The following is a 21,468-nucleotide window of genomic DNA, read 5'->3' as shown; positions in this document are numbered from 1 at the left end:
AAGTAATCAAGAAGAACAAGGGGCTCGCAAATTTGAGAAAAATTTAACAAAGGGCTCAGGTGAGCCCCTTATAGCTTACCACTGGCTGTAGCCATTGACTAAAAAGGTGGTAGCAAATGTAGGTAAGTTAAGTGGTATGATCTTTATCATTATAACAGATAATCCTGGTTCTCTATACTTGTGTTTGCTTGTTGATGTCATCTCCTTCCAGGAGGTTGACTACCATGAGCTTCCACCATGTACTGTTTTGTGCTTCTCTTTTACATTCTTCATAGGACTAAAAGGTCCAGTCCTTAATATTTCCCATCCAATCTGTTCTTTGAACAGATTGGATGGGAAATAGAAAAAATAGGAAGCTTGTGTTTTAGGATATCATATTGTTGGGCTAGATGTAGATATTGTTGGGCACAGTTGCTTATTTTTAAATACCTTCCAGTGTAGGTGTTGTGTTTCTATAGATAGAAAAAGATAATGAACCATATAAAAGTTGCAGAACTAATGTATCTAGCAAAGACAGACAATAATTTCATTCTCTTTCTATTGTGAAGTGTATTTTGGGATGTTCACTATTTATATGCACACTAAAAATGTATCTAATATGTCTGTGCCATATGTCCAGATAACAAATACACATGTCATCTACGTAGCACAGTGCTGAACACTTTAAAGGAACTGCTTGGATAGCATGGTTTGGTTCCTTTACCACAAAATTGCAAATAACAGCTGTTGCACCTAAGCTTATCCACACACACACACACAAAAAAATTGTAGCTAGTATTTATTGCCAAACATGAAGCTAAACTTCTTGAAATCTAATCTCAACTGCAGCAATGTAGGCAAATTTCAGAATGGGAAATTGAACAATAAGTTATTTGTGCAATGATCCTTGAAAGATTTTAGGAAGGGAGAAGTGAAGGAATTTTTAATGTCATCAGAGAGGGCATCTGATATAAAGAAAAGTTTTTTAAGGGGAATTTGAAACAAAGGACAAGGCTACAATGGCAAGTACCTGCCAGATTTCTTTTCAGATGTGGACTTTTTATGTTGATACACGATGGTAATAATGACTAGTCTATGCCCTGAAGATTATTTAAATAGAAAGTGAAAGACCTGTCACCACTGAGTAGTGATGTCCAGACTAAGAATAGTTAATCCATTGAAAAAGTAAAATATTTACTAACGTTTTGAAAAGGATCAAAGTTGAACAGTTCCCAGATGTGAACTGTAAACTTAAATATATAGATATTATTTGAAAAATTTGAAGTTTTGAAAAAAAAAGAAAGAAAAATCTGATTTTGCATAGAAAGTATGTGGTGAAGTTATCTGCATGAATAAAAATACAACATTGTAGTCTGACACAAAAAAATTTAAACCACCTGTTTGAGAAAAGAAAATAATCATATAAAACGTTCTGGCTAATAAGTTAACATATACTTTTAGAGTGTATAGAAGGGAAAAAAAAAGTCTTGGGAAGACTTTTGATAAAATATTATGGAGGTAGAAAAATAATCTGAAGTTTATCACTAAATTTAGAAATAGATAAAAATCCACCACAGAAGGAATCAGATGTTAAATGTGACATCGAAACAAGAAGACAAGGATATTCTGAATGCCTGCCATTATTACTTTGAAAAATTATCATTGAGATTATTAATAATAGAAAAGTGGTAACAAATTTTCAGGAAGAATGACAAGTTCAAGATCATGGTCATATTTCCAGTTTTTGAATTCAATCAGAAACTTGAAATATGGGTAAGCAGCTGGAGTAAGTGATGTTTGATATGAAATGCTAAAATAGGGCGTTATAAAAGTTTTATAGGGTATTATAAAAGCATTTGTTAGGGTGTTATAAAAGCATGGTCATAAGATCAAGATGATTGAAGCAGAGCTCTGATTTCTTCTAATGTTACACAGCGATCAGCAATGATTATGGAAAAATTATGGAGAATGTTATTGTGTTAAGGTTAACAACTTTAATTTCCTGACAATATGTGTATTAAGCCTTCATATCAAGATCATCACAATCACATAATATGTAATATGGGAATTTTTGGAAAATGTTCAGAGGCAAGTGACCAAGGCAACATCAATATTTTGGAATGTTTGTTGAGAGAGGTTAATGGAATATAAATTGTCAAGTTTGTGGAACTGTTGATAATGACATTTAAGTTAGCGAGGAGATTTTATTGGATTAATACAGAGGGGGATTATAAAAAGGATAGAAAGTGAGAAGGGAAGCAGGCCATCCCAGAGGTTGTGTAAATGTATGGTGAATGTTGCGAGGAGTAGATTTTTGCATGGGTATCTGACTCCATGAAAGTCTATAAAGAGAAACAAGTTAAATTTCAATTTGAACAGTAGGACAGATTACAACAGTATTGCTAATTTGTTCGACTATTATTCTACTGGCCTGATCTTTGATAAAATAAAAATAAAAAATAAATAAAAAAACTACATTAAAGCTACAGTCCTGTTTTACATGAACAGAGATCACATTCTTATTAATTCCTTTAAGAAGATTAAGATATAGGTGAGTTGAGGCAGTTCTGATTGCTTGAGAAGACATATGTAAGAACTGATAAATCAAACCCCCACAAGTAATACACCAGTTTGGAACAAAATAGTTCATTAGAAACTATACATGAAATTACTATTATGTTAAACTTAGAGTGCTTTCAATCAATGAAGCTTAATGGCAATAATAATAAAATAAAAAAAGTAAATAAATTTAAAAAAGGTTAAAAATGAAAATTCTCATCCTCCCCAGCCATCCTACAGGTCACATCATTCAACTGATTTCCACCAAATTTGGAACATAGTTGTTGAAGTTACTTTGAGAAATTCAGCCTAATACACTAAAATGAAGGAAGGGGGGGGGGGGGGGAGAATTGCTTCTTCATAAAAAAAAAACTACAATTAAAATGTGACATTTACTCTTCAGACTGAAAAACATAGGTTCAAATAATCTTATCTAGGACATTGATAACTTTATAAGGATTTTCACGTGATAAGTTAGCGCCAGGTGATATTAAAGCAACTGATATAACCTCAAGAAAGAACGTATCTTAAAACCCTTTAACTCTGTGTTTCACCAAATTGTAATTATTTGTTCTTTTTCTTTTAGAATATATAAGAAGACATGTCAGAGGTTTTGAAGAAATTCAAAGTCACAGAGGTGCTGGTAAACATCAAGTTTTTTGTGCTGCAAGAAAGGTCCCCAACTGAGATTCACCAAACTTTTCATGAAACTTGAGGCAACTGTGCCCCAGCATATCCACTAGTTTCCAGATGGGTGCCCAAGTTTGAAACTGGGTATCCTGAGACAATAGATGCCCAGGTCTAGAACACCTTCCACAGCAATAACACCTGAAAACATCGGTGTAGTGCATGCCATGATCCTTGATAATAAATGAGTACCAGGGATATCCAGGGAACGAGTTGGGATCATTATCCACCAACATCTGGACAGAAATACAGAAGCTCTGAGCAAAGTGGGCCCTCATTTTGAATGCCGACCAAGAGAGAAAACGTGTGCTGTCATCTCAAGGGATTTCGGGATTATTTTAAGAAATCAGGTGCAAATTTTTTGGCTCGAATTGTGACTGTTTATGAAACATGGCTTCATCAATATGACCCAGAGACCAAACAATGGTCAATGGAGTGTTTCCCCATAGCCAAAAAAGTTCCAAACCCAAACGTCAGCAGGAAAGGTTCTTACCATTGTCTGTTGTAATGTGTAATCCTTACCAAGTACCCCAAAAAAGGTGAAACTGTTACAGCAGCAGTTTATTCAACAGCTCTGAATGAATTGAAGGTACTGCAGGAACCTCAGCAGAGGCATGTTGCTTTTGCAGGACAATGCACCTGCTCACACTGCTCATGAAAACCATCAAACAATCCACAACTTGGGCTTTCAATGTCTGCTTCACCCACCCTATTTGCCAGAAAGGGTGGGTGAGTGTGGTTATTTATATCCCCATCAGACTATTTCTTGTTTCTAAATTTAAAGAAACACTTGAAAATAACAAAATTTACCACAGATGATGAAGTTATATCTGTTGCTTAGGACTGGTTTGTGCAACAAAGGAAAGACTTTTTCCTCAGAGGATTGCAAATGATGCAGCAACATTGTAACAAGTGTATTATGGGCAATATGTAGAAGATGGTGTAAGGTACATGGTTCTACCTCAATTCCTTCATCATGATTATCACAACTTTTCAGTACACCCTCATTTGAGGGTGTAAGGGATGTTTCAGTTCAGGGCTTGACATATATGCTTGCCAGAGGTTTACAAGCTGATGAGTCCCTGCAAGAAAGAAGAAATGAGAGTTTTTATTTAATAAAAATAATAACTTTCTAAACCATTTTTTTAAAAGAAAACACAGAATATACCTATCATAAATGGCCATTCTAGTAAAAAACTGAATGTAACAAAGTATATTTTCCAAAAAAAATCACTGCTTTTTTTAGTATTCCTTCTTTTCTTATTCTTTACTGACATTCTCCTTCATAGAATGTTCTCACACAATGGAATTATTCTCCAAATAATGATAGCACCATTAACCACTTTGTGGAACTCCTATTAACTTATTTGGACACATTATTAAAAAATAGTTTTCATGGCCAGTAGGATTTTGCATAATTTCTCGAACCCTGCCTGAGTTTCTCATTCCTCAAAACTGACTTGCTGGAGATCCTTCATAGCTAATAAACATAAACACAGAAGGCTAGAAGGTGCCTTAGTTTCATTGGATGTAATTTCAACTAAATAAATCTTAGTCATAAATAGTCTTGTATATGAAAAACAAGCCAAATACTGTCACATCAGCAAGTTGCGTGAAATTTAGATGCTGCTACTTGGTAGACATTATTGTTTTAAATGTTGAAAATATAAATTCTTCATTGAAATTCCAACCACTAATAAAGAGTAATGCTGGCAAAGTAACTGCTTGTAAATTGCATCTAGCCTCCTGCTTTCTTAATGGTTAGTTCATTTGTGATATATGTTTCTTTAAGAGATAAAAGTGATTCCTTTCAGCATCTGCATTAATGCCCAAATAAAATTATCCTGAGTTTCAAGAGAATACATTATGTGCTCTGTTCCAAATATAATACCATTTTTAATATTTATTTTTCTCTTTCAAACAGGGCATTACTTGAACAATATATATCTGTCACAGCTGCTAATAATAGCACCAATAGTGCTTCTGATCAATCAAAGGATGATAATTCATTAGCTTTTTTATGCATTAGTGGATTATCACAGCTAATGACCACTCTCCAGCATGATTCTTTAGTTACATTTTTGAATAACTTAGGTAGGACAGTTTCAAATTTATATATAATTATAAGAATAACTTAAATTTAATTGAAATAATTGGAATTAATTTAATATTTTTGTGGTTATAGAAATATCACTTATGATCATTTTCAAAATATTTATTGATGTGAATTTTTTTCTCTGCCATGTGTTTTTAATTTAATAGTTTCATATTGTTCCTTTGATTGCATGGCCATATCCCAGGCACATGATGCTGTAGCTGGGGCCACCCAAAAAATTAGGCCAATTTAAAGGCCCCAAACAATGAGTAGGGGGCCCCAGAACAATCTAGCACCTCAGCCCTGCCAGATTTGGGACAAGTGTAAGTACGGCCAGGAATGTAGTCCTTTTTTTTTTTTTTTTTTTGAGTTCTTAGTCTGAGTTGTCCACTCTATTCTGGCATATATCCTTTTCCATGAATATGATTTTTCTTATTGTATTAAATAATGTGTTCAGAAATATTTATTAATATCCTGAATGCATGTACAATGTCACAGAGTCAAAGTGTGATTAGTAATTTTAATATCAGCTGAATCGATCTGTGAATTCATTTTTCTGACTGACTGAATGTTCACTTTATTATTATTAATTTTTTTATTATTTTATTTTATTTAAAAAAAAAACAACAACTGATGAATTAACACAAAATGTATTTCCTTCAATTCCAGCTGCTGACTGACAGCTTAAATATAGACTGTGAATTCCTCTGTATAATGTTCCATTCATCCCATACAATTGTAGTGTCATGAAAAGCTTTCTGGGCACCTTATTGTATGCCTTTTCCAGATCTACAAAACATAAGTACAGATTTAAGTTAAGGGGATAAAAATCCCTTATTGTTTTTCAGCCAGTAAGCGAAACTAAGATCGAAAACTATGATCTGTAACGTTTCATGCTGACGAACTGTCAGCGTATCCAAGCATAAGTGACCACTTGGTAGTGCCACACCACGGCAACTCGTTGCAAAGGTGGAGCAAGCTCCCTCACTGTTCTTGATATTTTCTCATAATGTAAAACACACAGCTCTTAAGAGATGTAGTACTGTTTTACATTATGAGGAGAGGTCACTACCCAGACCGGTTTCAACCTTTCAGTGAGCAGCTAGACCTAGAATATCAGAGTTTAAGTGAAGAAAACTTGCATACTTTTGCTATACGATTGACCGAAAGGTGTGTCACTATATTATATTATAACATAGTATAACTAAGATGAAAAGCCAAACGGCTATTTTTTTCTGGCGAGGTTGATATAAGTTAAGGGGATAAAAATCCCTTGTTGTTTTTCAGCCAGTAAGCGAAACTAAGATCGAAAACTACGATCTGTAACGTTTCATGCCGACGAACTGTCAGCGTATCCAAGCGTAAGTGACCACTTGGTAGTGCCACACCACGGCAACTCGTTGCAAAGGTGGAGCAATCCTCATAATGTAAAACAGTACTACATCTCTTAAGAGCTGTGTGTTTTACATTATGAGAAAATATCAAGAACAGTGAGGGAACTTGCTCCACCTTTGCAACGAGTTGCCGTGGTGTGGCACTACCAAGTGGTCACTTACGCTTGGATACGCTGACAGTTCGTCGGCATGAAACGTTACAGATCGTAGTTTTCGATCTTAGTTTCGCTTACTGGCTGAAAAACAATAAGGGATTTTTATCCCCTTAACTTATATCAACCTCGCCAGAAAAAAATAGCTGTTTGGCTTCTCATCTTAGTTATACTATATAAGTACAGATTATTATTATTATTATTAACATTTGACCTCCATGGAGCCAGAGACTCATTGTGGGAGGCACACACTATTGCACATATTGCTCATCTGACTTTGCTTTAAATTGATTCAAAGAACCTACTCCTCATACTCTCCTTATACAGTTTCCAGCAATGACCTCTTGTTCTGAAGATCTTTGTCATATTCCCACGATTACTCATCTATTTGTTTTAAAGTTAAAATCTGACCTTGAAAACTCTATCTGGTCTGAAACCAGCTAATTCTTCAATTTTCTCTTCCACAATCTTTCTCAATCTCTTTTCAAGTATGCTTGCATAAATCTTACCACCTGAATGCTTAGTAGAGAAATTCCTTTATAATTCTCACTTTCAGCTTTATTCCCTTTTTTATAGATGGGTACTATGAGATCTCTTCTCCAATCATTGGGAATTCGACCTTCTGGAATATGCAGTGTAGCCACTGCAAAACTTTTATACCTCCATACTTAAGCATTTCTGGTCGAATATCATCTACTTCAGCTGCCTTTCCACATTTCAAGTTTTTGATGGCTTTTTCTACCTCAAGTATTGATATGTATTCCTCTTTGCATTCCTCTTGAACATTTTCTAGTTTGGTTCTGTCACTGCCTGCTTTGTTTAACAGTCTCTCAAACTAATTACTCCAGGCATAAAAGATATCCTTATCTTCAGTATTCATGTCATCTTTATCATCTTTGATTCCTTTTACAGTACACTTTCCTCCATTTCTAAGCTTTTCAATATCCTCAAGAACATATTGCAGCCTTCCTGATATTTATTTTCTATATTCTTACCAAAGCCTTCCAATGACTTTTGTTTAGATGATTTTACACATAGCTTAGCTCACTTACATTTTGCTTTGTATTCTTTTAGCACATCTTGTGACCTATTTGCTACGGACTTTTGGTATGCTTTCTTCTTTTCCAGGACTGCTTGTTTAACTTCTTGTGTCCACCATGGTGCTCTTATTTTTCTATCCTTGCAGACAACTTCACCACATACCTCCCCTACCTGAATCAATCAATCTCTTATTCAGAGTTTGCCAGATGAGACTTCAATGTTTGATTCTTGTTTTCAAACTACTGCAATTTTTTTTTCAATAATGTTGGCATAGTTGAGTCTACAGTTTACCTGTAAAAACTGCTCAGTATTAATTCTTTTTAAAACTTTCTTACATACTGTTCTTTTCAGTGTGATGTCCATTTTTATCCTACTTAGTACTAAGTAATGATACAATTTCAAATCCCATGTACACTCTTTTATCCCGAACCAGCCTTATGATATCACTATCAACAAGGATGTAGTCAATGAGACTTTTCTTATTTCTTGTGTCTTCTCTCTCTCTGTGAACTTGTGTGCACATCTTTATGTTGAAACATGGTGTTAGTAATGACTAGTCCATATCCTGAACAGAAGTCCAGTAAACACTTACCATTATTATTACCTTTGCCCCCTTTTCTCCAAATTTTCCCAAAATGTTCCTGTATGCCTGGTGAGATTCATGTCATACTCTGCCAATATCCTCAAGAACATATTGCAGCCTTCCTGATATTTATTTTCTATATTCTTACCAAAGCCTTCCGATGACTTTTGTTTAGATGATTTTACACATAGCTTAGCTCACTTACATTTTGCTTTGTATTCTTTTAGCACATCTTGTGACCTATTTGCTACGGACTTTTGGTATGCTTTCTTCTTTTCCAGGACTGCTTGTTTAACTTCTTGTGTCCACCATGGTGCTCTTATTTTTCTATCCTTGCAGACAACTTCACCACATACCTCCCCTACCTGAATCAATCAATCTCTTATTCAGAGTTTGCCAGATGAGACTTCAATGTTTGATTCTTGTTTTCAAACTACTGCAATTTTTTTTTCAATAATGTTGGCATAGTTGAGTCTACAGTTTACCTGTAAAAACTGCTCAGTATTAATTCTTTTTAAAACTTTCTTACATACTGTTCTTTTCAGTGTGATGTCCATTTTTATCCTACTTAGTACTAAGTAATGATACAATTTCAAATCCCATGTACACTCTTTTATCCCGAACCAGCCTTATGATATCACTATCAACAAGGATGTAGTCAATGAGACTTTTCTTATTTCTTGTGTCTTCTCTCTCTCTGTGAACTTGTGCACATCTTTATGTTGAAACATGGTGTTAGTAATGACTAGTCCATATCCTGAACAGAAGTCCAGTAAACACTTACCATTATTATTACCTTTGCCCCCTTTTCTCCAAATTTTCCCAAAATGTTCCTGTATGCCTGGTGAGATTCATGTCATACTCTGCCAGTCAGGTCTCCAACAAGGACCACTTTATCCATTTCATTTATGTTAGCTTCCTATTCTAATGACTCAAAAAATTCCTCCACCTCTTCCTTGGAAGAACCTTCTGTGGTACCATAAGTACAAATAAATTTCATTGTCCATTTCCCCATTTTGAAATTTGCCCACATAACTCTACTTGAAACTGCCTTCCGATGAAGAAGTTTATCTTCATGTTTGGTGTTGAATGCTGTTGCGACTCTTCCTTTCCTTGATCATTATTGCCTGAAAATAGTATCCTATACTTATTATTTAGTAACATCTCACCTGTTTTTGTCGTCTTTGTCTCTGTAATGCTAATTATGTCCACATGGTATTTTTCCAATTCTTCTGCAGGTTTGTTTCCTTTCCATTCATACTCCTTATATTGATAGTTCCTATCTTCAGTTCTTCTGGTGTTGGGTTTATTCTTCTTTTCTTCTAGACGTTGAGTTGGAGTTTGTTCCAGTAGCTGACTTTTCACTGTGTGTCCTGGTTCCCTGACAAAAACGGTGGTGGTCTTGTTTAACTGGGTGATGCCCTAGCTGGCATGAAATCTCATCATGTTGTACCATCATTTGCATTTATCGTTCAAGCTAAAAAAAAAAGGATAATTTTGTTGGCTAAGTCCCAAATTACCTGCACATCATGGTTCGTTCAGTACCCAATTATCTGCTAACAGGGTGCCCCACGTGGATGTCTACAATTAGACATTAGATCAGAAGCCCCAGTTGGGTCTCTACTTTCCTGAAAGGCAATGTGGAGGTCTCCTCTGAGTTATTTGGTTTTGACCTTTGAGTGACCTGTAAAAAAAATAACATCTCTTCCTAGAATTGACCCCAAGAAACTTATGAAATTTTTCTTCCTCATTCACGTTTCCAACATTTGTGCTATGAACACCAACCTAAATGATGTATACCAAACCCAAAAATTTCTGCTAGTCCATCTTGACTATCCAACGGTGTATGAGTCCTGTCGCAATGGTGATACTTATGCTTTTTTGTGTGATCTGATCTTCATTGCCAGCGTATACATAATCTTGAATCTTCCATTTTCATCTTTTGTGATTTAAGATTTTCCTTGTCTGATTATATATCATTCACCAACTATCTCTCTACCATTCTTCCAATTCTGAAAATCTGTCTGCCTGCAGTCCAACTACCCTAACAATGAAGTCATCTTCCTTGGTGACATTAATGTCCACAGCTATAACTGGTTCACTTTTTTTTAACTTTGCTGACCAAGAAGAAAAGCAGAAGTATTTGTTGTAAGCAAGACCTAAAACACATCATTCATCTCCCAACCAGAATTCCTGACAATCCACTCCACTCACCCAAAACTATGCACTTCCAGGTTTGTTCTTCTTGATAATGCAGATCATATTCTCATCCAGATTTCATCTCTAATTCAATCAATGCCTTCCTCTCATCTGTTCATAACCATGTGTTCTTTGGCACTATAAGAATACCAGGTGAGAAGATCTCTTGAGATTTTTTACTCCTCCTTTCCATGGCCAGACTATTTTTTCCATTCTCCAGATCCAGATAGATGCCTGTTGTGATCTTGTTACAGGATTTGTCCATGTTGGAGTGATTGCCATTATTCTGTTAATAATTCTCATCCTATATCCAAGCCGTGGTTTTCCAAAAAGTGTACCTGAGAAGTCCAAGCTAAGAAAATAGCTTATTGTAAGTGGTTTGAAACAAAAACCCATTCACAGCCTACACTGAAACCCACAACGCATGAAAAACCATCATTAACAGAGCAAAGTCTGACTTTCGATGGCTAAATGTAGGAAGCTCAGTGTTAGATGTGCCTTCTAGTCCCTTGCAAAATTGTTGGGTGCAACTTTTGTCCAACTCTGCTTCCACCTCTTTATCACCCAATGGTAGGATTAGAACAACATCAAATAAATATAAAACTTGTTTCTACTGGTATAGAAGACCAAGGCAGATCACATTCTTTATGTGGAACATTGTATCACATACTATGACCTACCAGAAAGGTTTGAGAAGAATCTTGACAACATGAATACCAAAGAGAACTTCTGGTCTTGATCGAATTCCAGCAATTGTGTTTAGGAGCACAATTCTCTAATACCTATTCTTTATCATCTGTACACCTTATTATACTCAGCAGGCATCCATCTTATTTGCATAGTAATAAGCCTGTATAGAGCCAAATTAAAAAAAAAAAGAAAGAAAGAAAAATAATAAAAAATGCGATAAGTGTCTACCATCCAACTATTCAACCTATTGCTCTCACTTCAGTATTGTCCAGAGTAATAGAAAACATCGTCAACAAACAATGTCTTTGACATCTGAACTGTCAGCTATCAATGGCCACCAATATGGATTTCACCAATCAAGATCCATACCAGATCTTCTGTCCTATATAACACGCCTTTGGATACATTCCATGGAAAGGTTTGGCAAAACCTCTGCTGTTGCACTTCACATTTCCAAAGTATTTGACAGGTTTTAATACTGGTAGCTTCTCAGTAGTTTGTCAACTTATTGTCTGCTTTCCTCTTTTGTAATTGGATGGCCAATTCACTGTGTGTTGGAAGATGTTGTTTATTCAAATCTTCCTATTAAACTCCCTACTGGCCAGAATGTATATAAGTCTATAAAAACCTGGATTATGATGCATGCAACTTGTTGAAAGAACATGGATAAGAAGTGCAAGTCGGCCATCATATCCATTACAAAGTGAGATAATCCTTCATGTTGAGGAGAAACACTTTACCAGATTAACTTGCATTCATAGCTGGGTCTCAATTACCTGTAGCAAGAAATGCAGTTCATTGCTGCATGCTGGGTAACTAGAATTTTAGTTATATTAGATGCACTAAATACCTACAAATTATTTTTATTTTTTCTACTTGTTTTATCTTATAATTATAGTTTTTTTTTTTTTAATGTCCGAACAAAACAAGAGATCTTTTCATACTTTCTTCAATTAAATATTGTCACCTTGGATAATCAGTGTTGTTATGAATTTTTGTGCTATTTCTTTCTAATCTCTTAGTCAACAACCACATTTTATTTATTCTTGAAGAACTTGCATCGAGGTAATTAGTTTTCTCAATTTAAATTGAGAATGTTAAAAAAAAACAGGGCCCATATGATCCAAAAATAAGCTTTGTTTATTTTTTTCTTCATAATCATAGTTCCAAGAATTCCTCACAGATTGCATGGAAGTCTTCACTTTTATGATTTTGTTTGCTGTATATAGAGAACTATACAAAAATCTTTAATCATATATATTTTAATCTATTTTATAACCTCGTCTTTTTGTGCTTTTACTTTCTTGGTTTCTCATAATCACTCATTATAGCTTGAAAGAAATGGTTATGACATAAATTGTTATGTATATATTTTCTGCTTGTCTAGATGTTATGGAGCAATTTTGTATTTGTATAATGTATAATCTAAAAGTAGAATAACATGTGATCAAATCATTGTTTCTCTAGCTTACAGTTAATAATGTAACTCAGCTTGTCTTGTATATTTATGTATGCTCCAGATGATGATCTTGATATGAAGATCGAAAAGTTGGAATAATAAAAAGTTTTTTAACACAGTTGTAAATTCCATAAAATTTTTAAATGAATGCTGATCACCGTGTAACAGTAAAAGAAAGGATTACAATAATTCATGAAGATTCGACCCACAAGCGATGCAATCATTACAGTAAGCAGAAGATTCGAGTTTCGAATTTGATCAATCGACTGCCTTTTTTAAAATGGTGCAGGGACAGCAATATCACTCCTAATTGCATTAGGCTAAAGAGAAAATTCACCTCAACAAAGACACGACGAATATACCACCGCATGGAGAAAGCACTACTCAGCGAGCAAATCCAAGCTACCAGAAAGAACCTAGCCGCTATACAAAACCAGCTACTAAAGGAAAAAATGGAACTTTCAAGCTACGTAAAGGAAAATATCTGGATGATCCTAGAAAAGATTATGGACAACACAGCGAACCACATCCTCCAAATGAAGAAAGAAACTTAATTTCCAAATTCGAAAGACTAAAAGAACAACAAAAACAGCTGCCATATTCAGAGTTCTACACGGTGAACAACAACATCCAACCAGAAGCAAGAAACAAAAGGAGCCACCAATCGCTTACAGGTATCAATAACATAGTCAACGTATCTAACCATACTCTAAAGAAAGACGAAATCTCTATACTTAACAAAGATTTAAATTTTGCTGTAGCACTGAAATCAATAAACAAACTTGAATTTATTTGTAATATTGAAAGAGGCTTAAGATTCATCCCAAATAACATAGCAGACAAAATACGTTTAGAAACTGCCAACATTTTAAATCATAACAAAACAATAACAAGCAACATAACTAAACACGAATTAACAGTGATAAAATCACTTAAAACAAATCCGAACTTAGTAATAACCAGAACCGATAAAGGAAATGTCACCGTTATTTTAAACCATATACCTCTTATGTAGAAAAAATGAATCTGCTGTTCTCTGACAATAACACATACCAATTAGTTAACTTCAACCCAGCCAATAGAATAAAAAACAAAACAGATAAACTACTTAAGTCAATTACCACATGGCCCGAAGATACGGTCAAAAAACTATTTCCGCACTACGTGCGCTCTCCAAGAATTTACGGGCTACCAAAAATTCACAAAGAAAATACACCGCTAAGACCTATAGTTGAGGAATTGATAGCCCAACGTATCCCTTAGCCAAAAAATTAGTGGCAACACTCAAGGAGTTGGTAGGTCATTCCCCCTACTATATCAAAAACACACAACACTTCATAAACATCATCAAAGACATTACATTAGAAAAAGATGATTTATTAGTCAGTTTTGACGTCTCTTCCCTCTTTACGAATGTTCCAGTCAATGACACAATTCTTCTCCTACAGAACAAATTCCCTCCAGATATCAAGGCGCTCTTTGTGTATGTATTATGTTCTGGTTATTTTGTATGGCAAAACGCCTTCTACCTACAAAAGGAAGCACGGCCATGGGCTCGCCATTATCCCCCCCCCCCCATTGCTAACTTTTACATGGAACATTTTGAGCAACATGCTTTAAGTTCCTTCCCTCTAAAACCCAAACTCTGGCTTAGATATGTTGACAATGATTTTGCGATCTGGTCCCATGGCCGCCAGACATTAGACACATTCCTTAGCCACCTAAACAAACAACGGAAACACATAGAGTTCAGAACAGAGATTGAAAATCATAACACACTTTTGTTTCTTGATACACTTGTCACACTCCTTCCCTATGGCAATCTTTCCTTCACTGTCTACCAGAAACTGACACATACGAGACAATATAGACACATAAACTCCTACCACCACCCAACACAAAAACTAGGTGTCATCAAGACTCTAAAAAACAGGGTCAGTCGATCTGTTCCAGTGAACAGACACAGAAAGACGAATTTAACGTTATCAGCAATACTTTCCAAAAAAAACGGATACAGCCAAAATACTATTAACAAAATTCTCTACAAATTTTGTAGAAAATTTTCTACAAAATTCTCTACAAGACTGTAGAAAATCCAGTATCTTAAATAACAATTGTAATACTAAAAATAGGACATTTGTTTCTGAAAGAAAACCATCTGTAAGAAAGAATGTTTAATCCTGTCATCATAAATAGAATTTAGCTTGATGTAATTTATAAATAATTTTTTTCCCCACTAGAGGTCATGCCAGTAGAATAACGTGATCAAATCATTGTTTCTTTAGCTTACAGTTAATAATGTAACTCAGCTTGTCTTGTATATTTATGTATGTTCCAGATGATGATATTGATATGAAGATCGAGACGTCGGGATAATAAAAAAGTTTTTTAACACGGTTGTAAATTCCATAGAAAGTTTTAAATGAGTATTATTATTAGTAGTAACAGTCTTTTACTGCAAGTGGGATATAGGGATTCTTTATGTACTTATCAATTTATATCAGAAAATGTATTGTGTTATAATAATGTAAAATGTATTCTATAATATCAGGATAGTGATAATAACAAAAGTTACATAATATTCTATTATTCTTATTGACACAGGTAGAGCATAATATAAGTAAGATTAACTATTACTGTTATTATCAAATTTCATTTCTAATGGAAAAGAAAGAAAAGCAGTTACTATTAGAACAAAATTTTCTGAAAAGGCTATAGAGCAGTCATCAACAGATGTTCATGTTATCTCGTAATATTCAAATTTTGTTTGGCATGAAATTCCAATTTTTATCTTTATTTTATTTTATTTTTTATTTTTTGAAACATTCTGTGTGACACAATTCTACCTTATGCAGCTGATTTTTGAAAATTGCCTATTATAATATTTTTTTTAATAAATAAGGGTACAGTCTGCCAACAGTGAAAAAAAAAATAATAATAATGTTGTTATAGTCTATTCATCATCATCATCAAATTCCTGCCATGTACCCTCAAGGGGTGTACAGGATATGATAGTACTACATGAAAAAAATTACATCATTATTAATTTCCTATCTACAATTTTCCTTCAAATCAGCCTGTTACTTGTCAACACTCCAACATTATCAGATCTTATATTTCTATCGTATAAAGCACTTTATACCGTATCAATCCACCTATATCTTGGTCTTCCTCTGGGTCGTTTTGCTGCCAACATGGCAGAGAACACTTGTTTTGCTAATCTTTCCTCGCCCATTCTGTTTAAGTGACCATACCACCTGAGATTAGCTCTGCTAACGCATTCCTGGAAGTTGACAATTCTTTCCTAATATCCTCATTTTTAATATGATACTGCCATTGATGCCATCTGTTCACGCCTATAATCTTTCTCAGGACTCTCATATCTGTGGTCACTAGTCTTTGGTCAAGTGTTTTACTTCTGACCCAGCTCTCAGATCCATAAGTTAAAACTGGTTTGAACACTGCCTTGTATACAGCTAATTTAGTGTTCCGACTAATTTCTTCTTATTCCATATGAATTTATTCAATTGACTTCCCACCATACCAGCTTTGCTGATTCTGTTGTCTATTTCTATATTTAATTTACCATCTTCACTAAAAATCGTGCCTAAATAGCTAAAATGTTTTACTTGTTCCACAGGTTCTCCATTCACAACACAGTTGACATTTTCAATGATTCTGCCTATTTTCATTGTCTTTGTCTTTTTATTGCTGACCTTCATACCATATCTATTACAACAGCTATTCAATTTAGTCAGAGAATCTTGCAGACTTGTAGCGGATTTATTTAGAAGTATAACATCATCTGCATAAAGCAAAGAGCTGACATTAACATCTCCAATTTTGATATCATGTTTAATACCACTTTCCTTCATAATGTGATCCATATAGATAATGAATAACAGAGGGGATAATGTACATCCTTGTCTCATACCAGATTTAACATTAAACCATCTTCCTGTACTTCCTTCAATTCTAACTGCTGACTCACAACTCAAATAAAGACTAAGTATTGCTTGATATAATGCCCCATTGACACCATATAACTGCAGCGTATTGAATAGCTTCTCTCTTGGCACCTTGTCATATGCCTTTTCCAGATCAACAAAACTTAAATACAGATCTTTGTTATATTCCCATGCTTTCTCGGTAAAGTGAAGATCTGATCCTGACAGCCTCTATTTGGCCTGAATCCAGCTTGTTCTTCACCAAGCTTTTCTTCCACAATTCTTCTCAACCGTTTCTCAAGTATACTTACATAGATCTTGCCAGGAACACTCAGTAGGGAAATACCTCTGTAATTCTCACATTCAGTTTTATTTCCCTTTTTATATATGGGTACCATGAGAGCTCTACTCCAATCATCGGGAATTCATCCCTCTGTCCAGGCTTTCTGAACTATGTAGTGCAGCCACTGTAAGACTCTTATACCACCATACTTCAGCATTTCTGGTCGATTATCATCTACTCCTGCTGCCTTTCCACATTTCAAGCCTTTGATGGCTTTTTCTACTTCAAGTATGGATATGTATTCCTGACTGCATGCCTGGTCAGTGTTTTTTTTTTTACCACTGTGCTGTCATCACTGCTTCTTTCATTTAGCAGTTTTTCAAAGTAATTACTCCATACTTCAAGGATATCTTTTTCTCCCGTTTTCATGTCACCTTTATCATCTCTAATTCCTTTTATAGCACGCTTTCCTCCATTCTTAAGCTTCTTCAACAACCTCCAGAATATTTTTCCACCTTCTTGATATTTATTTTCTATATTCTTGCCAAAGTCCTCCCATGACTTTTGTTTAGCTAGTTTTACACAGTGTTTAGCATTCTTGCATTTGTCTCTATATTCTCTAAGAGCACAAGCTGACTTATTTGACAGGAACTTTTGTTATGCTTTCTTCTTTTCCTTCACTGCCTCTTTAACTTCCTGTGTCCACCAGGGAGTTCTTTTTTTTTTATCCTTGCAGACAACCTCACCACATGCCTCTCTGGTAGAATCAATCAATGTTTTCTTCAGAGTTTGCCACTGAATCTCCAAGGTTTGATTCCTGTTCTCAAATTCTTTCATTTTTTCTTCAATAATCTTTGTGTATTTTAGTCTACAGCTCACATCTGAGAGCTGCTCAACTTTTATTCGCTTTAAAACTTTCTTACATGTTATTCTTTTCAGTGTGAAATTCAATTTTATCCTACTCAAGACTAAATAGTGATCACTTCCAATTTCAAATCCTCTGTACACTCTGGTGTCCTGCACCAGGGAGAAAACATCACTATCAACAATAACATAGTCAATGAGACTTTTCTTATTCCTAGCCTCTTCTCTCCATGTGAATTTGTGCACATTTTTATGTTGGAACATGGTGTTAGTAATAACCAGTCCATGTCCTGACCAGAAATCCAACAGATATTTGCCATTATTATTAGCTTTGCTCTTTTCTCCAAATTTTCCCAAAATATTTTTGTATGTCTCACAATCATTTCCTACTCTGCTATTTAGATCCCGAACAATGACCAACTTTTCCTTTTTCATTGTGTCAGTTGCTTTTTCTAAAGCCTCAAAAAATTCTTCCACTTCTACCTTAGCAGAGCCTTCTGTGGGACCATAGGCACAAATAAGTCTCATTGTCCAGTTCCCCATTCTGATATTCATCACACTCACTTGTTTCATGGATGCCTTCACACCTGCTCTCTCAGACTTCCACTCCTATCCATAGCTTTGCTGATGACCCACACTCCATTTCTCCTTTTCATTCAACAGTATTCGAATTAGAACTATTAGAATCCACAAGATCTTCCACAACCAGCGACCTAAACTCAGATCTCCTGCAACCTTGTAAACTTCAATGCCACCAAAACTCAGTCCTGTCTGATCTCTTGCAAGAAAAAGCTCGCATGTCTCCCCTTACCCTTACCTTCAGTACTACTGTGATGTCAAAGCATAATCAGATTTCTCTTCTTGGTCTGACCTGCACCTCAGATTTTTCCTGCCACAACCACATTACATCCATAGCTTCTGCAACCTCCAAAAAAACGTGGTGCACAAAACACTACTTCACACCTTCACAACTCTAATTATGTACAAAGCCCAAACTGCCCAGCCATAGATTATTGCTCCCATATTTGGGGAGATGCACCAAAATCCTCTCTAAGATTGCTCGATTCTGTCCAAAATAAGGAAATTTGACTAATTAATGACCCCTCTCTCACACATACCCACTTCAATCCCTCTCTCTCACAAATGTTCAGTTTCTGCCTTGTGCCTCTTCTACAGATATTTTCATGAACAGTACTCTGCTGAATTGGCCACTATTATTACCCCACTCTCCTTGAAAATCATTAAAACAAGAGCCACTGCTAACCAACACCCTTTTACAGTCAATCTTGAAACTCACTGAACCAGCTGCACTGCCTCCTCTTTCATTTTACTTCTGTACTTTGGACCACTCCCCCCCCCCACTCTGCTTTCCCCAAATATTTCCTGAACAGATTCCTCCTTTCTTCTATTCCTCTTGCCCATGTTCAACGCACTGATGTACTATAGGTCATGTGACCTTTTGCTTGGGGGTCATATATATATATATAAACACAAACTCACATGCTTCCATCCTAATTGCTTAAATTTTCCTGAATTTGCACTTCATGCTTGATGAATAAACCTCTCCCCAGATACCTAACAGCAAACCATTTAGATGCAGTCCATAGCATCATAATAATCCTTCTTTCCGTCAAACAGACTACAAATCCACAAATCCTACATCATTTCTTTTGCACAACCTATGTATATACTCATCTGCTAGCAACACCCTGCTCCTTAGTTCACCTCCATCATAGTGGGGTAGAAGACTTACAATCTTCACCTTCTCGCTCTTCAGTTTTGCCTCTTCTGACAACTGCTTTAAATCCTCCCTCATAGAGCACTTCTCGCCTTTCAAATCATTTGTGCCAACCAACACAATCATTCCTTTAACTCCTTTTTGCATCCGGATGGTGTGAATAATATTGGGAATTTTTATTCCAGGGGAAACATGATTTTGTCACATTTTCATTAAGTACTCCCCTGATCAATGAGTTTTCATATATAATTTTTTTTCCTTAACTTGTTTTTCTTGTTTGTTCACTTGTTCTTTATTATTACTTCGCACCACCTGCTTCCTTCTCTTTTTAGCCCTTCTAATCTCTTGCCACTTCTGCATTTTTTCCATTTTGTGCTTTGTCCTCTGAAGAATAACATTCAAGCATGCTATTTCTTTATTAATGTCCATTTCGTTCTCCTTTATTTTTACGGCTGCATGTTTGGCATGAAAAACATCATTTTCCGCTACTGTCAGTACTGTCCACTCTCCTAACATTTGCTGTATTCTCATTGCCTAATAGGCAGCACTCACTTCTGAATCAGTTTACACTCTCTCTCTCTCTCTCTCTCCGGCTTCAATTTCCTTCCACATATTCTTTAATTTTCTTGACAAATACATTTCACACATGCTGCATTGCACAAAATCTCACAAATTGATATGATCCAACAAGGTGGTCTGTGCTGTGATTGCTCCACCACGCATTGGCACCATATTGCCAATATTGTATTTAAACAAAGAAAATTGCAAGGTTTACTTAAAAACCAAATAGCTCATTGAATCACACACTCGTTTAAAACAAAAACTACAATAAGTTAACTTAACGTTATCAACTGAAATATGATACACTGATACTCTGCACACACTTAATCTATTCTTAGTGGCCTTTTTTTTTGGGGGGGGGGGGGGATTTTCAACACTTTCATTTTGCACTATATCATTTATACTAAATTGCTTAAGGAAATTCCAACATATACTAGGATATGTATTAAAATAAATTATGATACACTTCCAGTATTTCGGCAACGTCACGTTGCCATTTTCACAGGAACTTAAAAACAAAACACGTGCACGCAAGCACAACAAACAGTAAATGAGGACGTAGCAGGAAGCTATTCTTTCTCCTAAAAGTCCTGATAGTGTCCCCCTAGTGGGCAATGTTGGTATTCTTGGGCAATTGGGCTGAAGGTCTTCTGATTTAGGTTTCCCAAATTTGGGGCAGTCTCATGCAACCAAATTTGTTGAGGTTTGGATTGTTTCTTGGGGCTGAGGCTGATTCCATGAAAAGCGTTTCGTATTTGAATTTACTACGGTGTATTATTGTGGCTTTCTTCCACCGTATTCTATGGTGGGTATCTAGTGCATGGTCTGCAAGAGAGAGTGGCTGTACTGGTGAAACTGGATGTAGTACTTGTGTTCTGAAATTCTGATATTAGCTGTCCTGCCTGTTTGGCCAAAATAGGGCAGCTTATACAGCTGCAAGGGACCTGGTACTCCAGCAGGTCTAGGGAGGGGGGAGGTTGGTCTTTAGTAGAGCGGATAAGGGATGCCAATTTTTTATATGGTCTGTAACAAGAAGTTAGGTCATATTTTTTTAAGATTTTTGTAATTTTTTCCAAGGTGCCTCGGATATAGGGTATGGTGATGGATTTAGAGTAATCCTCGTTGTGTGTGTGTGGGGGTTATTGGTTTAAATTTTTTTTTGGGGGGGGGGGTAGCCATTGGCTGAAAAAGTGTTCAGAATGCGGTTTAGTTCTGTGGTTAGGGCATTGTCATTTGA

General features: G+C 35.6%; 1 protein-coding gene across 4 annotated transcripts in view; it reads left to right on the top strand.

The window, feature by feature from the left end:
* LOC150106342 (Fanconi anemia group I protein-like) overlaps positions 1–21,468 on the top strand; it is a 506,449-nt gene that overhangs the window by 207,131 nt on the left and 277,850 nt on the right. For all 4 annotated transcript variants that reach the window (XM_090392383.1, XM_090392381.1, XM_090392380.1 and 1 more), the window contains one exon: positions 5,150–5,319. In XM_090392383.1, the coding sequence (XP_090248509.1) occupies positions 5,150–5,319 (170 nt within the window). The remainder of the gene's footprint in view (positions 1–5,149; positions 5,320–21,468) is intronic.

The sequence above is a fragment of the Typopeltis vanoorti genome, chromosome 5 (genome assembly GCF_054136105.1).
Source record: "Typopeltis vanoorti isolate ZY-2024b chromosome 5, IOZ_Tvanoo_1.0, whole genome shotgun sequence".
Lineage (NCBI taxonomy): Eukaryota > Metazoa > Arthropoda > Arachnida > Uropygi > Thelyphonidae > Typopeltis > Typopeltis vanoorti.
The sequence above is the reverse complement of the archived record's forward strand: the minus strand, read 5'-3'. Positions and strand labels throughout refer to the sequence as shown.